General features: G+C 45.6%; 3 protein-coding genes across 5 annotated transcripts in view; 2 read left to right on the top strand and 1 right to left on the bottom strand.

The window, feature by feature from the left end:
- Nucleotides 1-19,042, top strand: part of PLA1A (phospholipase A1 member A) — a 115,565-nt gene that overhangs the window by 13,278 nt on the left and 83,245 nt on the right. The window lies entirely within an intron of this gene.
- On the bottom strand, nucleotides 10,648-14,121 carry LOC310752990 (NADH dehydrogenase [ubiquinone] 1 alpha subcomplex subunit 1-like). Its single transcript, XM_083594198.1, has 3 exons — nucleotides 13,968-14,121; nucleotides 12,392-12,461; nucleotides 10,648-11,028 (listed from the first exon to the last, which is right to left on the bottom strand). The coding sequence occupies exons 2-3, from the start codon at nucleotides 12,414-12,416 to the stop codon at nucleotides 10,694-10,696; spliced, it is 360 nt and encodes a 119-aa protein (XP_083450324.1). The 5' UTR covers nucleotides 12,417-12,461; nucleotides 13,968-14,121; the 3' UTR covers nucleotides 10,648-10,693.
- ATP1A1 (ATPase Na+/K+ transporting subunit alpha 1) overlaps nucleotides 15,509-19,042 on the top strand; it is a 29,786-nt gene continuing 26,252 nt past the window's right edge. Inside the window, exon 1 of one of the 3 annotated variants that reach the window (XM_083592989.1) lies at nucleotides 15,509-15,744. In XM_083592989.1, the coding sequence (XP_083449115.1) occupies nucleotides 15,733-15,744 (12 nt within the window). In that variant the 5' untranslated portion in view covers nucleotides 15,509-15,732. Of the gene's footprint in view, nucleotides 15,745-16,178; nucleotides 16,432-19,042 lie in introns of those variants that run through there. The other 2 variants (XR_014542980.1, XM_083592988.1) reach the window with 2 other exon arrangements.

Below are 19,042 nucleotides of genomic sequence, written 5' to 3'. Positions count from 1 at the left end.
GGCATACTTCTCTTTGTTGAGATGATATAGTGGGAAGCCGATGAACGTCCTCTTGCGGCATTGCATTCTCACATATGTTTATAGTAACAACCACTGGGAGGAACAAATCAAAACTCATTTTGGAGCAGACTTAATTAGATTGTAACTGTTGGTGCGCCTATGTAACAACAACAACAACAACTGGATTTTTCTTTCCCGCCCTTCATCATGGGGTCACAGGTCAGGTTACAAGAATTTAAAAATATTAAAACAGTTAAAGCAGATTGCACTCCAGAGAACAGGGTGGTTCAAAAAATATGTACCTCAGGTGTCAAAGGTAAGGATAAAGAGGTGCATGTTCAGCATTTGATGAAACTACACCATAAAACAGTTAAATTAGAACAAATGCTTCATCTGCGCCCTTGGTGGCCAGAGTCAACAGCTGTGGGCTGGACATCAGTCAGTTCTAGCACAGAGGGTGACGCTGAAATACTAGCTAGGCGAGAAGGCTTCAGGGAGATGGCTACAATGGACGCCTCCCTACCCAAAAATATGTACCATGTGTGATAATGGTAAAACAGGACCTTTGCTGCCTGTGAGATTACAGAGTATCAGATAACAGAAGATGGAAAACAAAGCAGAAAAAAGATAACAAGAAGCCTGCAGTCACTGGAAGCCTGGAGTCCACCAATTTGGGTCAACAGAGAAACAATAACTGCCTGACGGTCCCTCTTACCAGCAAGTCTCCATACACCAGATTCATGGCTTAGTACTGTGATGGGATAACGTCTGGCTCCCAGTCAGCTGAAGTGTCCAGACCATCAGTGAGTTTTCCATTGTTGGCAGAGTGAGACACAGCTGCTCAAACCCACTTCCTTGCCTTGGGACAACATCCAGAACTAGGGGTCTTCATAATCCCACCTGATACATTGGGAGTTGCTGGTCTACTCTGTTCATGCCTGGGGTCTACTGTATTCCTAATAATACAGTGGTTGTTGTTGTTTAGTCGTGTCCGACTCTTCGTGACCCCATGGACCAGAGCACGCCAGGCACTCCTGTCTTCAATACAGTGGTACCTCGGGTTAAGAACTTAATTCATTCCAGAGGTCCATTCTTAACCTGAAACTGTTCTTAACCTGAAGCACCACTTTAGCTAACGGGGCCTCCTGATGCCGTGCCGCTGGAGCACAATTTCTGTTCTGATCCTGAAGCAAAGTTCTTAACCCGAGGTACTATTTCTGGGTTAGGGGAGTCTGTAACCTGAAGCGTATGTAACCTAAAGCGTATGTAACCCGAGGTACCACTGTACAACTTACCATTTACACAATGCTTTTTAAGGGTTCAAAGCCTTAAACATACATTATCTCATAATCTGTAGCAAACCAGAAAACTCTTCCTTCAGATTTTGCCTCTGCTCTAAAAGTCACTTTCTCTCGCCCTCTCTGCCTCCATCAATAATGATCGTGACCTACTTTGCAAGACTGTTGCAGCACAGTCTCATAGTTGCTACATAGTAGTGGCATTATGGAACAGATCAGGGTAGTACTATCACATTGTTGTTGTTGTTGTTGTTGTTGTTATTCTGTTGTGAGCCCCCCAGAGTGGCTGGGGAAACCCAGCCAGATGGGCTGGGTATAAATAATAAATTAATATTATCATTATTATCCTCTCAGCTGCCTCACCCCTCATGGTTCCTGGCAATGCAGGTAAGCAAGGCCCTTCTGCTCCATTTTGTCCCACTACTGCAACTGCACACAATTTCATTGAAACTCTGTTATTTATTTCCAGGCTTCCAAAAACGTGCATTCCTCCCTCCTAATCGTTTTTGTTGCAATCACAAAATCAGCTGCAACGTTTAAATGAGAAGGCATAAATTATCTTTAGCAATTTGATTAGCCAAAGAAGTTTTGGTCTTATTGCTGTGCATCAACAATATCCTTCTAGTGACAGATTGACGCGCTCTTGCTCTGCTGTCCATGTGAATGATGTTACAAAATCTCCCTTAGGTCCCGTTTCTTCAGCTGATGTGCAAATGGAATAGTGCAGATGAGCTGCAGCCCTCCATCTCCTGGAATGTGCTTCTCAAGACCCTTCAGAGGGTCATGTTATAAGAATTTAAGGTCTCAAATACATAAATTAAATGTACAAGGCAAAGACGTACATAAATATGTAGACCACATGTCTGAAACAGTACAGGAGGACAGTCCTGAAACCATTTTCACTCTCCCAAACTGACCAAATGTTTCTCTGCAAGGAGGGAGGAAATGAAAAAACCTCCCCACTGTCTCTGTGCTCAGGAGTCCTGCCTTAAGGGCACATTTAAGATATGAATAGGGTGAGCCTGTGACCTGGATTCAGGAATTAAGTACAGTGGTACCTCAGGTTACAGACGCTTCAGGTTACAGATGCTTCAGGTTACAGTTGCTTCAGGTTACAGACTCTGCTAACCCAGAAATATTACCTCGGGTTAAGAACTTTGCTTCAGGATGAGAACAGAAATCGGGCTTTGCGGTGCGGCGGCAGCAGGAGGCCCCATTAGCTAAAGTGGTACTTCAGGTTAAGAACAGTTTCAGGTTAAGAACGGACCTCCAGAACGAATTAAGTTCTTAACCCAAGGTACCACTGTAGTTATAATAACAAAAGAGTGGCCAAAACCTAGATAATGCAGTCAGGTAACCTGGCAGACAGGAGATAAACAACACACTCAGGATTCTGTTTTAGACCACCCCCGTGATGTATTTCTGCTGGAGACCACCTCTTTCTGTGGTGTATGTATGATGTTTCTGGGGGTGGTCTTGCGTTTGAGGGTGGGCAATTTCAAAAGTCTACATAAGGGCTGGCCCACCTTGGTTCTGGGTCCTCCTCCTCTCTCCTGTGGGGGGGGGAGCCCCCTGTTGCAGCAGTTCTAATAAAGATCAGGCTTACGAGCTGCTTTGCTTCTCAATATTCTCTGGTTGGCCTCTGTTAGTTTCTCCTACTGATGGGGAACCCACTGAAGGACTCTATACGGCTCTTGGGTACCCCATAAAGGAAAAAGGGCAGATTTTGTTTACAACAGTCATCTGATCCAAGCTCCTAAAATGCAGGAATCTTTTTGCCCAATGTGGGAGCACAATTTCTGTTCTCATCCTGAAGCAAAGTTCTTAACCCAAGGTATTATTTCTGGGTTAGCGGAGTCTGTAACCTGAAGCGTCTCTAACCTGAAGCGTCTGTAACCCGAGGTACCACTGTACTCTGTCTGAACATGTGACTTCACAAAGTGACTATCCCTGCAATAGCTATTGATTATTCTGCCACCTATGGTAGGAAAACAGAACAACTGCTTCTTCTATACAATCTGAATCTCCCCCCCCCCCCACCCCATATGTGGGAAAATGACTCCTGGTGCCTGGTGTGTGTGTTGTATCGTTATTTTAATAAATCCCAGCTCAAGGCTATGATTACAGTGGCACATTCATCATAACATCACACACAGAGAGAGACATCGTTCCAGGAATGGTCTCGCTATATTTTCATGCGCTACTAGCACTCAGATCACATAGGAGGAAGGACCGAGAATCAGTGAGCTCAACTGCTTCTGCCTGCAGATTTGAAATAGCATATTGCCTTACGCTGAGATTGGGCTTTAGCTAAAATGGCAGAGGACTTTGGCTCGTGGTCATATTTGAAAAGAATGGGAGGGTACGACTCAGTTTTGTAACATCCCTTCCTTCCCCCAAGAACATTTTTCTTAAAACATCCCAACACCCTCTTCCCAAATAATGTGGTGATTTTGTATTTCAAACTGGCTCAGTGCAAAATGAGCAAGATGCAAGTACTGCAGAATCGTGGACTGTTGCTATTTGCATTCCAGATGCATCTAGATCAGGACGGTATGCAAATATTCAACAGTACAGGTACTAACAAAGTTCCCCCTTTGAATGACAAATGTCTGAGTCGTGTTTTCCAAACACTGCTTCTTTAAGGCATGAGCTAGAAGGAAAGTGTGCTATGCAAATGCGCCAGTGCCGGATGCCTCCATGCCGTTTCCAAGAGCTGCAATTCTGCTTGTTTTGAGTGTGAACAGAACCAGATTGTTGAAATGCTCTATCGAGCCCCAAGATCTCAGCCAAGAGTGAAGCTGCCTCCTGCCGCCTCTCTCCTTATGCCTCGCTGATGCAATGTCCCCAGAATACTGGATTTATAGCATCCCATATAACTGCAACGCTAGTTTGGGATAAAGCGTTTTATTTGAAATAAAAGGTTTGTGCTGGTTTTAGTTGTTCCCTGGGCACCACATCAGCAAGGAAACCAGGGTTGAAATACGATTTATAAGACTTTGGCGCAGACCCACTCAGACTCAAAATGAGGTGTGGCCCAATATTTTAATTGTTCCTATGTCTGTCTGCGTTACTGTTGCCCAAAGGTCCTTTAGGATGAAAAGGACCCAAGAAATCAGTTCACATGATGACATATTTCATATGAATATATTGTTGCTGCCACGGGTATTATGTGTATGTGTGTTTTAATGAGCTGAATAGAGTGAAAGATTATAAATTGGTTGGGTGTGGTGAGTATGAACTTAACAGTGCTTAATTTATTTTTTGACTGCTATTTTGTTAATGTTGTTTTACAGATTACAAATGATGTATTGATTTATTAGTCATAGAATACATAAATAGAAAAGGGTAAAGGAGCCCTGGACGGTTAAGTCTGGCCAAAGGTTACTATGGGGTTGTGGTGTTCATCTCGCTTTCAGGCCGAGGGAGTTGGTGTTTGTCCACAGACAGCTTTCCAGATCATTTGGCCATCATGACTAAACCGCTTTCTGGCACAATGGGACACCGTGACAGAACCCAAAGCACACGGAAATGCCGTTGACCTTCCTGCCACAGGGGTACCTTTTTATCTACTTGCACTTAGTGCTTTCGAACTGCTAAATTGGCAGGAGTTGAGACAGAGTAACGGGAGCTCATCCCATTGTGGGGATTTGAACCACCAACCTTCTGACTGGCAAGCCCAAGAGGCTCAGTGGTTTAGACCACAGCGCCACCCACATCCCCTAATACATAATACATAATACATAAATACATAACTAAGAAAAGGTACAGCAATACAATTATTCCTTTCTTCTCTCTTTTAACAATGTGTGTTTGCTTTACAAAACAACAATTTAAACTGACTCCGACTCTGCAAGTTAGAGTTGTTCTGCTATAGCCACAGATGACAAAATTCATCCAGTGGGCGAGACGAGCACTGTGATTGCTGCCTAACTAGGGACCCTTTGGCTTGCTAGATCATGCTGCTCCTCTTCACTCAGAAAGTAATTCCAGGTAATTTTATCATCTACTTTAATTTCCTTCTTACCAATGGCTGATTAAATTACAAATGCGTCACGTCACAAGGCCTCTGTTTTCTTGTGACAAGACACGTTTCCGTGGCAGCTGATCACTTCCAGGGACACAAGCCTTATTTCTGTACAGTCAAACCTCGGATCCTGTTTTGGCTCCCAAACGCCAAAAACCTGGAAGTAAATGCTCCGGTTTTCAAATGTTTTTCGGAAGCTGAACGTCCGACACCGCTTCCGCTGAGTGCAAGAAGCCATGCCTCGGTTGTTGAACATTTCAGAAACTGAACGGGCTTCCATAACGGATTACATTTGACAACCGAGGTTTGACTGTATAGCAAATGCATTATTTGAGGTGCAAGAGTGAATTGTACCTTCAGTTTGAATTTGTGGGTGGGGAGCAGGCCTCAACTCCCTGAAGCTTGGGAAATGTTCGATTAGAACAACTGTGGGGGGAAGGTGATGAGCGTTCAGCTTTAAAACACTTCTTTCTAAGTGATCTATGGAGTACAGTAATTTAGAAAATTAAAGTGCTGTTGGCACCTTGAATCTATGATTCAGCACAGGACACTAGTATTTTACTTAATTAGAGAGGATCAAGACAGAATTTATTACTGCTGAGTCAGAGGCTATTATGGGCTACAATAAACCGCAAAGCAGAATAAACCTAATTCCTAAACCCCAGCAGGAGCAACGGATTTGCTCCAGCTGTGCACCTGGCATTGGCATGAGCTCCCTGCCACTCTTGCCCGTCCTGGTAAATGGCAGTGACACCGCTGCTGGCAGGAGCCTGGGTGCCCCCTGAGCCCCTCGTGCCGCGAGAGCCAGGCTGACAACAATAGTTTTAGGGAAAGGAGAAGGCCAATTGCGGCAGCAGGAGCAGGACATTGGCTGCTCAAGGCAAGAGCAGCTGACGGGGTGCCACTAGGAAGCCAGGCGCCCAGAAGTGGCATCCCTTCTGCTTAGCAGGGCAGGGCAGGAGTTGGGCAGGTGCAAGGCAGGAGCACCAGACTGGCCACACTAGTGTGCCTTTGCTGCCAGGCCTCACTGCCACTCTGCTTTATCCCACTGCACTGCCCCACGGATATAAGGGACTGGACTGAAGAGGAATGGTGGGGGCTGCCCCACTTCTCCTGAACCAAAAACAGGAGGGCAGTATAGATTTAGAAGAGTGGTTTGCAGAAGGGCCTAGTTCAGAGGCTGCAGAGGGCAGAAGCTGGGAAAGACTGGAAGAGGAAGAGCAGGAAGGAGGAGAAGCACCAGGGGAGAGGCAGCTGACAGATTCAGTGTCCTCGGAAAGCATTCCTGACCCCCCTCCCTCCAAGACCAGGCGGGCATTGAGGGTATTAGAACAGAGAGCTCAGAGGCAGAAAGCTCAGATTAACCGATGCAGGAGGGATAAGGGGGACGTAGAGGGGTGGGACGTTACTTGGAGCGACACCATTCTTAGGAAGGATACATTCCTTCATTGTTCTCTGTAATTATTGAATAAATTGCTTTTTAACGTTTCTCTGATTCTGGTCTGCCACCGTGGGAGGGATCTGATTCCCCGAGCCTGACAGAAAGTCATTCTTTTTCATTAAGAGTCCTGCTGGCTACAGTTATTTCAGAAAAAGGAGTAAGCAGGACCAGAATCAAACACAGAAGTGTGGCCGAGCCCTTGGTCTTAAGGAGTCCCCGGATGGTGGTGCTGCAGCTGCCTCAGGGGAAGGCAAGAGTTGCCACCTGGCTAAACAACAAACAAACAAAACACCAACCAGTCTTTCCTCCTTCTGGACCTTTAAGAGTGTGGGGTTGTTTTTTTAAGTGTTTGGTTAAAGAATAAAATAATAATTTCCAGGATGCCTAGATCTAGGTTTGGAGCAAGGACTCTTTGGTGAGAGAGACCCAGCAGAGATTTAAAATCACAAAACAGGTAGCATGGAATAACAAAACACAAGTGTGGAAATACAGTCTGTTAGACCCTTAAAATATCCCCTTTTAAGTTCCTTTCCAATGTTTCCCGTGATTTCCCTTAGCACTGAAAGAGCACATTTGGCAAGTTAAAAACTTAATTTACTTACAAAGATCAGATTCATGTGTTTTTCCATGCAGCAGCAAGAAAACACAGGCAGCAAAACTTGGCTTACAAAAATTGGTAAAATGTTCCTAAATTATTGGTCTAGAAACACAAAAATGACTTGTAAGCCATGCACACAGTCTGAGCCTGGAGCAACCAGGTTCGGAACTTTTCCACACATGGAGTTCACATGGTAGACAGAATGTTTCTAATTTTTTTGTATAGAAACACAAAAATGGCTTTGCTAAAGCCATGCGGCCATCTAGGCTGATTGCTCCTTGATTACCTGGTGGAAAAGAGAATGAACAAAGAGCTTTGCTAACTCTTGTCCCAAGGTGAGGGGGCGTGACCTGGATCAGTCTGGGATGACTGCTTACTCTGTGGTCTTAACCCCTTCATGCATTAACTGGAGTTAAGCAAATGAGGCTCAATTTTCCCACAAAGAGTTTTGCCAAACTCATTAAGTTAAGGGTATTTCCTGGCACAGAGTCCAGCATTATCACTTGCTAATTCTTGTGAGCGAAACTGCTGTTAATGGGGAAGCTATGTGATTTTGATTCAGAAGTTGGCAACCTAACCTCACAGGACAGAGAATCCAGTAGGAGGACACTTCAGTCTCCCAGGACATTCAATACAGGATCTCAAAGCAGCTGTCTTATTACAAAAGAATTTCAGAAATAGACTTGAAAGAGAACTTGCTGAATTACTTATTACTAAACTGAAAGCTATGGAGAGACCTGGTCTGAATAGAGATATTGGATTCTTGTCTCATTACATATGCTAAAACTATTTTTGGTCATCTGCACACTATCCCTTGCTTTTTCCTGTAGGACTAATTGCAGTCGTTAACAGTCGTCAACAGGTTTACCATACCCATTGAGTCAATCCCCCATCTCCTACTAGCCATCTGAGAAAAACCCACCCCACCCTCCCACTATATATAAAGGTCTGGCGACTTCTGTTTCAGTGTATCTGAAGAAGTGTGCATGCACACGAAAGCTTATACCCAGAACAAACTTAGTTGGTCTCTAAGGTGCTACTGGGCAATTTTTTTATTTCGACTTAGAAATAGTGGAATGTTATTTCCTGGTACTTAATACCTGTCCATTTGTATTTAGCCACTTCCACTACTGCATATTTCTTTCTTTTGCTTTCCCTGGTGGTTTCACATTGCTTTGAAACAGTATGACAGAATAGTTCCCCTTTAATGGAATCAGAGGCTCTTTTCTTCCGGTGATCTCATTAAAACCACAAAACAAGCCAGCAGAGGGTGTGAGAGCCATAATTAACAGCTGGAAGGTCAATGGCAATCCAGTTACACATAATCACTTTTTTGTTTTCTGTGTCTTCCATAAGCAAATTACCCTTTGAAAAAGACAAATATTTTTACTGCCTTTGAACCTAATTCATATAGATTATTCATTGGATCTCATTTCAGCTTCAGTACTTCTGCTGCCTGACTTTGGTGCAACATAGATTTGTAAATATAGAAGATCTTCAAACGAATGGTGAGGTAACAGGAAGGAAACAAAAGTAATATTTCTGGACTGTTTCATTATTTCTCTAGTTTATTAGCCAATGTGACCTAACAGAATAGACAATAGAGATTGAGGCAGTATATGTGTATCAGAGTCCCACACACCATTTATTCATCTGATTAAACACATTTCCTTTATTGTCTTCCATGAAGCCTCCTGGTCTTTATTTCCTTTTTTATTTCTTCAATATATTTATATTCTGTTTCTCTGTATAAAATATTAATAGCTGTGTGTGTGTGTGTGTGTGTGTGTAAACTCTAACAAGATTTATGCTTTGTACTTAATTTGCCAAAGCAACCTGATTTAACAAAACAAGTGTAAAAGTTATTTTGAAAAACATTGTCACCATTATTTATTAAATTTATATACCACCCTTCATCTGAAGAGCTCATGGTGGTTCACAAAACATGCACTGTCCTGTGACCATTCACAGGGCTGAAATCTGCGTGGGAAGAAGCTGCAGGATACCTGCAGGTTAAGGAATAGGAAAAATACAGTGAGATAAACAGATGAAATCTATTTCTGCTCATGCCAGGGAAATCACATTAATTTTTTTGGGCCATAGATCATGGGCATAGCCAGGATTTTTGTAAAGGGAGGCAGGCTTTTGTTGGGGGGTGAGGTGGGAGGAGAAACTAGATTTTTATTGATTTAGGGGGGCGCAGCTGCACCCCTGTCGCCCCTTGGCTATGCCCATGCCATAGATGGAACAGAACAGTTCAAATCTCTTGTATTCATATCTGATGTGAACCTGATCATCGGTGCAGCTGTGGAGTCCACAATACCCACTTTCCCTTATGACGGGAATGTTCCAGGGTTGGTGAATTCTGGTCCATAGCATTTAAAGAAATTGCAATAATCATACGAGGACAAAATGAAATGTCACCGCAACTGGCCCTTCTCTCCATTTTCAAAGGAAACAACGTTGATATATCATTTAAAGATCTTCTGATTTTTTAAAAATAATAACTGCTCAATTAACTATTGTACAGAAGAGGAAAACTTTTAGAAGGCTTGGACCTCTGAATATGGCATTAACACATTTGGGTTATGGCCATTTCTATAAATATATGTCATCTTCAAGCTCTGCCGGGCACTGCTAAACCTGACACTTTTCACACCGCATGGCAGGGCCAGCACCCAGGCGACTGCCTCAGGCAGCACAATCTACAGGGGCAGCAGATCTGGCCTCCGTCACCAGGGCGGGTCCTGCTCTATAGTGGAACTTCGTTGCACATGCCAACCAACACCACTTGCAACAACTTTCAGCAGTTCCCCTTGAAATATGGAACTCTGGATCTGTCTATGATCTAGCTCATGAGTAGGCAAACTAAGGCCCGGGGGCCAAATCCGGCCCAATGGCCTTCTCAATCCGGCCCGCAGACGGTCCAGGAATCCGCATGTTTTTACATGAGTAGAATGTGTGCTTTTATTTAAAATGCATCTCTGGGTTATTTGTGGGGGTAGGAATTCATTCATTATTTTTTTCAAAATATAGTCCGCCCCCCCCCAAGGTCTGAGGGACAGTGGACCGGCCCCCTGCTGAAAAAGGTTGCTGACCCCTGATCTAGCTAGCTATTTTGATGTAATCTCTCTTCCCTTACTGTTGTGTTTTGATGTTTTTTACCTGTATCACAGATGCCTGTTTTCTCGTTTTTTTGTATTTTATTTCTTTATTGCAATTTTATTGGTGCAGTATTAGAATCTTACTGTCCTCTCGAGATTACGATCAATATGCTCCACACTTTGTCAAATGCATGTTTATTAAGTTGCTTTCACTGCACCGCGGTTTCACTTAATGTTCTCCAATCCCTTGGAGTCATAGTAGTGATTTACTCCAGACACACGCTTGTCTCTCTCCAGCAGGTACCACTGATAGGTGTTCCGGGCGATTCTCTTCTCCTTGCCCCCATTGGTGTATCTGTGGATGTAGGTGGTGCTCACGCCAGGGATGACCAGGCACACGTACATGAGGCCCAAGCCAGGCAAGATCTCGTACCACATCCCGGCGGCTGGGCGGCTCTTTCTCTCCCCGACCCTGGAGACCTCTCCGTCAGCAGAGCTGCCACACGACCTCACTCTCAAAGCAGAGTTCGCCTGTTTTCTCTCTGGATTTTCTCTGTGCTCTGAAAATCCAGTAAAAAAATAATAAAAATGATTCTATTTTTTTAAAAGAAGAATCTTAAACTGTAGGGGTTGTGATTGTATAATGTATTTGTGTTTTGTTCTTAAAGAAAATCTGCCTAATTTCATGTCAGCAGACTTAATTGTAGCTCTGCAGTACATCTCACATATTATCTCTGTAACCATTACATCAATGTTTTTATTATTATCTTTATCGCTTGTCCAGTGTGGTCCAAGTGTGGTGAATATATAAGGCAGCCCATTGTTCTTTTCTAAATACTACTCCGGGGGGACAGGCTAAAGATGAGACAGTGTCTTATCAAAACTCTGGAATGTGGCCTATTGTTGTGAGAGACTGCAGGGATCGTAAAACACAAGAGTGCAGATCATCTAAGTGAGCCAAACCACATGCTACTACAACGGAAATCTCCCTTAGCCCCCCTCCCCACAATCCCTCTCCTTTTGTTCCCATACATGCATCCTTCCCCAGCTTTCATACAGACAGCAGCACATGCATACACAAACAACACTATTCCAGTTCGAACAACACACAGGCAACAACGACAGCACCCCTCTCAGGTACACACAACCCACAAGCTGATGTTCCTATTCCTTCCTTCTGGTTCCTTCCACTGCTGCAGCCCTGCTCATCCTGGAAATTTACCTGTATCTTTTGTGTAACAGACTCCATTCTGGAAGATTAAATTTGTTTAACAAACCTAGGGTTGTCATATTTCAAACAGTGAAAATCCGGACAGAAAAGTTGTTGAACATTTTTGGGCAAAGTTGTTCAGTTGTGTGTGGTTTTTTTACTTTTGCCCAAAGTTGCTGAGCACACAAAAAGAGTTTTAAAGGAAAGTTGCCAAAAACGACACTGCTGACATGTGTTGCAGTACATCTGGATTTTCCTGGACATTTTAGCTATTTCCACCTGGACACTACTTCCAACTACAGTATTCTGGATATGTCTGGGAAATTCTGGATGTATGGCAACCCTCATCAAACCTGTGCTACATTTGCCAGCACTTTTCTCCAAATTTATTCCAAAATACTTTCTTGATATACATTGCATAGCTTTGTCCTTGAACAATTTCCTGCAATATATATATATATATATATATATATATATATATATATATATATGTATGTTAACGAAGTCCAGAGGGATAGGAAGTGGACCATAGCCCCTGAAAATTTATGCTATAATAAATTTGTCAGGGATTATGCGTTTCAGAACTATCTTCTAACAGATTGATTGATTTGTCCATTTAATAGTAACAGAAAGATATGCAACTTCAACAATACTGTAGGACTCTAAATCAAATTATAAATTCGTAAATTAAAAACATTTTACACAGAATCTACCTTGGCTGTGGTGAATGCCAGTCATAAGGTCTGAAACCAGTCAGACTTTTTTCTGTTTATGCTTGTCTGTCTGTAACACAAAGGACAATATATTACAAAACAGATCATTCTTTAGACACAAACTGGAGTCTTTCAAAGGTCTTAGCCAAAATGGTCAATACCTCTTTATAAAAGTTTCCTTGGGAAAGGTCTTCAACTTTTCTGTATTGACACTCAACAAAGAACAGCCCACACTCTGGTCAGTGACCGAAATAAATTGATTCATTCAACAGCAGTCCAACAAGCAAACTTCACTTGCCCTTGGACATAACCAGATCTTCACTCTGCTCAAAGTGCTCAAGGATCATTCAGTTGTGTTCATTGTAATTTGGAGGGAAAGTGCTGTAAGAATGGCCATTTTAATAGCAAGGAATAGTTCAGTTGCATATGTCACACAGTGACAGGTGTATTTCTTTGGTATATATTTTTTTGCCCACAACTCGTACCAAGGAACAGATTCATCCTGTAAATTTGTAGAAACCAACAAATATTGTGATTTTTAAATGGATACTGTCATTTGTGAGTTTGGACCCATGACACCAAATACCAGGTGAATTCCTGTCAAAGTCATGTTTTGGTCCTCCATCTTGATCCAAAATGGCATCTAGCATGCAAACTGATGAAACGACAGTGGCACCTCGGGTTAAGAACTTAACTCGTTCCAGAGGTCCGTTCTTAACCTGAAACTGTTCTTAACCTGAAGCACCACTTTAGCTAATGGGGCCTCCTGCTGCCGTGCCGCTGGAGCACAATTTCTGTTCTCATCCTGAAGCAAAGTTCTTAACCCGAGGTACTATTACTGGGTTAGCGGAGTCTGTAACCTGAAGCGTCTGTAACCCGAGGTACCATTGTACACCCCCATCGATATCCAGGTTTTCCTGCTGCTCAGCTTGTACAGTAAGGGTAGCTGCATCATTATTTTCGGTTGGGATGTTCTCATGCTGTACCTGGATATTTCCCTTTCCTTTTGAGGCAGGTACATTGGGTGCTGCTTGCAGGATGTCTGATGAAGTCATTTGTTTTCAGTGTCTGTTTGGGGCTCACTGGCTGTCTTCTGCTTTTTGAAGCAGTTGCAGATGCCCACGGCTAATCAAAACCAGCTGGGCTTCTTTGCTTTCTCTCCCTAAACAACCTCATATAGAAAACCCTTGGGCCTTTATTTCAATCTTCAACCAACCAAGAAAAGAATTTTTGCTGCCCATTTCCTGAGAACCTTGGGAGCAATTTTATTGTTTCTCCTGCAGGTTACTTTGGGTTTCTGTTTTTGCCCAGCGATTCCACCCATCCCCTCAAGAAGCAAGGCCAGCTCCAGTGGCATCCCCAGTCTCCTCACCTGATCGTGTGCCATGCTGATATTATCACAGTATTTCTAGGGTTAGGATGAACGGGGTGCTTGGGGAGGAGCAGCACCTCTGATGGAAGACACGTCATGGTTGTCCACCTTTGGTCCCCACCCTGCACTCAGCTCCCACCTGTGGCTCCTAGAAGCTGCCAGCATGGGACTGCGGCGACACCCTGGGAAACAGCTTTGACTGACCCGCTAAACCAGATGAGGGTAGTTGATGGGTCTCAATCCCTCGCTCAGTCCCTGGCTCTGGCAGATTGAGCAGCTAAGAACAATAGCGGGTTCAAGAGTCAACGACGTGGTTTCTGCCCGTATTGTAGAGGGAAGTGAGGGACAGATGGGGCTCATCAACCTGGGAAGGTAGCCAGCTCTGAAAAACTCTGATCCTAAGCTGCCTGGGCTGCCTGGTGGGAGACCTTTGGAGAAGAAAAGGTTGAGTAAACCCAACACCAATCTGGAGCGGAGTCCCTAAGACGCTTGGCTGGTGCCTTGGCACACCTCCTTCTGGCAACTCCAGCAGCCAAGCTGGTGCCAAACATGCTGCTCTGCTTTCTGAGCGGGGAGGGTCTGGTCGTCTGGGCAGCCCAGGCCTGGGCATCGGGGGGGGGGGGCACTTGGGTGCAGCCAGTGCAGAGGTTGGCCTTCACCCCCCACCATTTCGAGGCTTCCTCCATCTTGTAACATTTGTGTCAGCAGAATCATTAGATCAGAAGCACCAAGGGCCATCGGAGCTGCTGGTCTTTGAGCCGGGCAGCCACTCCCAAAGCTAGTCTGGCCTGGCTGGAGTGTCTGCCCACATCCAAATAACTATACAGTGGCACCTCAGGTTAAGTACTAAATTCGTTCCGGAGGTCTGTTCTTAACCTGAAACTGTTCTTAACCTGAAGCACCACTTTAACTAATGGGGCCTCCTGCTGCCACCACGTGATTTCTGTACTCATCCTGAAGCAAAGTTCTTAACCTGAGGTACTATTTCTGGGTTAATGGAGTCTGTAACCTGAAGTGTATTTAACCTGAAGTGTATGTAACCCGAGGTACCACTGTATTGCACTTCTTAATGCATGCCAGCCTTCCTTCTGGATCGTGTTAGCAAACACCTTCTACCTGAATACAGTGGCACCTTGGGTTAAGAACTTAATTCGTTCCGGGGGTCCGTTCTTAACCTGAAACTGTTCTTAACCTGAAGCACCACTTTAACTAATGGGGCCTCCTGCTGCCGCCGCACCGCAAAGCCTGATTTCTGTTCTCATCCTGAAGCAAAGTTCTTAACCTGAGGTACTATTTCTGGGTTAGCAGAGTCTGTAACCTGAAGTACATGTAACCCGAGGTACCACTGTATATTTAGGATCAAGGGTGAAGGAGGTCAAATAACTGTACAGTGGTACCTCGGGTTACATGTGCTTCAGGTTACAGACACTTCAGGTTACAGACTCTGCTAACCCAGAAATAGTACCTCGGGTGAAGAACTTTGCTTCAGGATGAGAACAGAAATCGCACGGCGGCGGCAGGAGGTCCCATGAGCTGAAGTGGTGCTTCAGGTTCAGAACAGTTTCAGCTTAAGAACGGACCCCCAGAACGAATTCAGTTCTTAACCCGAGTTAAGTTCTTACCACTGTCTTTAGGACTGGCGCCCCCCCCCCGCCCCGTGTCTCGCGCTGCCTGAAGGCGCCACAAGTTGCCCGGCCCAGGCCGGTCCCTGAGAGCCCAATCGGGAGTCCGGCCCCGGCGGGAGAAGCGCGGGCGCCGAGGAGCCTCTGGCCGCGGGCGGCGCTCTTTCCCCTCCCGCCCTCTCTCCGCCCCTTCCCGGCCGGGCGAGGGCGGGGCGGGGCGGCGGGGCTTTAGCTGGCGCGGAAGAGGCGCCTCGCCCACTCGGCCTGAGCTTGGTCGGCGGCGGCGGAGCCCGAGCGGAGACCCGAAGCAGCCGGAGAGCCAGCGCACACGTGGCAGCCGCACCGCCATGGGCCGAGGGGTGAGCGAGCCGGGGAGAGAAGGGGGCTGCCCAGCCGGGGCTCCGTCCTCGGCCCCGGGGAGAGGGAGCCGGGCGCCTCGCCTGCCGCGGGGGAAGAGGCGCGGGCGGAGGGGCAGCCGCTCCGGGGGATGCGCGGGGCGGAGCGGGGCGCCGAGGGAGGGCAGCGGGGCGGGAAGGGAACACCTGGCCCCCCCCGCCTGTGGCGAGACTAGGGCTAAGCGGGGCTTCTGGTTCTGATCCCCAAATGGGAGCCCCTCAGAATTCCGCTGCCTCGCTTTTTGTTCTGGGATAACTTTCTATTGGGTTTTTAGAAGCAGGGATCCTCAGAGATCCAAAGAAGCAGCGCGAATCTGGTGTCCCGGGCAGCTCACCGGAATAGCCCCCCGGGAATAGTCCTCCGAGCCCGGCCGTGGTTGACCAGGGCGGCTGCTCCTCCGTCCTCTCCTCCGCCCGGGTCCCGCCTGGGCTGGCAAGGGCCGAGTTCAGGCGAAAGCCCACCTGCTGCCTGGCAGGAGCGAGATGTTGGACTCTGCAGTTGAGCTGCTGCTCTTGCGAGGGAAGCTTCTCCCCCCGCGAGAAGCCAGGCCCCTTCTTCCCGGGGCTCCCGGGCTGGCTGCTGCCTTGAGGGAGGAGGGAGCCATTTTCTTCGCAATGGCAGAGTTACAAAATGGGTTATCAGCGCTTCAGGTGAAAAGGACTGATAGGAGGGCTGGGGCAGACATGATGTTATCTTTCTGTTTTGCTGTGCCTCTTTCTGCACCAGCTTAGACTAGGTCTGAGAAAGGGAAGGGAATCGCCGGCATGGATTTTGAAATGGTCCGGGCTCCAGCTGGCTGGGTTTTTTAATATTGGGCAACCACTTCAGGCAGGAGGTCCCTCATGTGAGAGGCTGTCGACATGACAGAGAGTGGAAGTGGCCACAGGTTCGGGGCGGCACTGGAAATCATGTTGACCTTCCCAGTCCTGCAGTGCTTTCCTGCTAATATCTACTAAAAACTTTCCAAAGTCTGGGAGGTTTTTCTTTTTAGAGGCCGTGCCTAGAAAAACAGCTAGAAATGGAAGACCAGGCGGTGGGGGCAGTTATCCTATGTTAAAAGTGATGAGCCCTGGTCTATTTAGGCCTGAAAGTCTCCGGTTTGATTGTGTGTGTATTAGATAAAATGCTTATTCTGCCTTTTCTCCAAGGATTTAAGTTCTGCCCTTGCTGCCATTTTACCCTTGGCCTGCAAGGCAGGTTAGGAAGAAAGGGGGGATTTGCCCCACGTCGCCCAGTGAGCCTTAATGGCTGAATCAGGGGCTTGAACCCGAGTCCTAATGTGACAGCACCCCCCCCCCCGTCTCAAGTTGAAATACCTTTCATGTGCTCAATTTGAAAGTAGTTTTCCTTAACTGTACTTCTGTAGAGGCCTCAGGGTCTAAGTTTTGCAGGATGGTTAATTAAAATGGCTAATTAAGCGGGCGGGACAAGTGGAAACAGGAGAGGCTGTTGCCTAATTGTGGAAACATCTGAGTGACAAGATCCTACAGCTTGATGCAGTCGGGCAATAAAGTTTGCATTGCTCTCTGTACCATTAGCACATCGTGTGCCTTTGGGTAGCTTTCCTTTAGTGCCCCAGACAGCCATGCCATTCATTTAGCTGAACTCCTCCCTAGTAACTTCCCTTTTCCTGCTGGATGTAAAGGATGATCACATCACTTGGCTTCGCACTGGCCCTTTTTTCGTAGACAGGGAATATTTTGGGTTGCTTTTCATAGAAATGTAGAGTTGGAAAAGGTCCTGAGGGTCATTTTGTGCACCACCACCCCTTGCAATGCAGGAATCCTGGAACTGCAATTTATAGCCTGTTTGCTTGAGGCTTCGGCCTTCTTGCCCTTTCCAGTACAACCCTGAACATGTTTAACTCCAGAAGCAAACCTTTCAGGGTTCATTGGGGTGTGCTGCCTTGTAAGTGAGACTGCTGCCTTTTCTTCCCTCCCGTGCCCTACAGCCAGTCCCGCTCTCTTGAAAGTATGTTAACTGCATAGTTGAGGTAGTGAACACACCTGATGGTTCTCCTGTTTTCTTGCAGCAAAGGTAGCTGAGGGTAAAGGGAGATCGCAGTGCAGAGGTTTGTCTGTAAAATTCTTAGCAGAGTCGCAAGCTGTTCTGCCGCTCGCTCTACAGTCCTGGATGTATGTTGGCTGTCTCCCAACACAAACTAGTTTTAAGATGGGGGTGCTGGTGGCAAGCATCGGTCTGAACTGGCTTTGACCAGTAACGACTAGTTCAGTTCAGTGCCATTTGCAGCCATGGAGTTGCAACCTTAATTGCCAAAAACAGGAAAAATAGCTTTGATTGAGCGCTGTCTGTTTTTTGCCTTCGCTATGTTAAAGCAAACAAAGCTGAGATTCTGCAGTCTGGGAATTCTCCTTGTTAGCTCTGGCTTCATTAAGCAAACCACAGAGGAATCTCAGATTCAGAAGAGTCGCTCGGAGTTGGAGGTAAAAAAACAAAACACCCTTCCACACCGTTCACAGTGACTCTGATATTTCAACACAAGAAAAATGGAAAATTACTCGAACCTGTTTTGTTACTTTTTTGAGCAGGGTATACCTTTGGATTCGGTGTTTATGTAACCGGAGATTCTAGTATAGCTTCAAGATTTAACTTGCTTACACTCCAGAGTATTACTGTGGATGTTAACAGGGGCTCCTATTCCAGCTGTAGTTGTGTCTATTAGCCCGCACACATTTTCTTCTTCCGGACGCCATTTTCGGTTTAAGAACTGCGTGAAGTTCCCAGGTCGGCTGTTGCTTCTTTCTCCATTGCTGGATGTATGTAGAGATGAACTATCCAGTACTAGGGTAACTGCAGTTGCTTTGTACTAATAGATCCCTTTATCCACACCAAACATGGATATCCTGAAGGGATCTGAGTTTTTTTGTTATTTGTGGCATTTATGCATGAAACGGAAAAATTATTTTTTAAAAGTCTGATAGCATTCACATTTTAAGATCCCATTTAATCCTTCAAATTTATGCTTATGGAGCAAAATTCAGAGTACAACAGTGATTAAAGATACAGAAAGGTAGCCGTGTTGGTCTGCCATAGTCAAAACAAAAAAAAAAATTTTCTTTCCAGTAGCACCTTAAAGACCAACTAAGTTAGTTCTTGGTATGAGCTTTCGTGTGCATGCACACTTCGTCAGATACACTGAAACAGATTTAACAGATTAAACAGTGATTAAAGAGTTTTGCCAATGTCCACAGTGTGTGTTTCCTTTTAATTTCCAGAACTTTAGGGCTCTCCTAAAGACTT

Source organism: Podarcis filfolensis (assembly GCF_964270895.1).
Source record: "Podarcis filfolensis genome assembly, chromosome: 17".
In the NCBI taxonomy this organism is placed as follows: Eukaryota; Metazoa; Chordata; class Lepidosauria; order Squamata; family Lacertidae; genus Podarcis; species Podarcis filfolensis.
The sequence above is the reverse complement of the archived record's forward strand: the minus strand, read 5'-3'. Positions and strand labels throughout refer to the sequence as shown.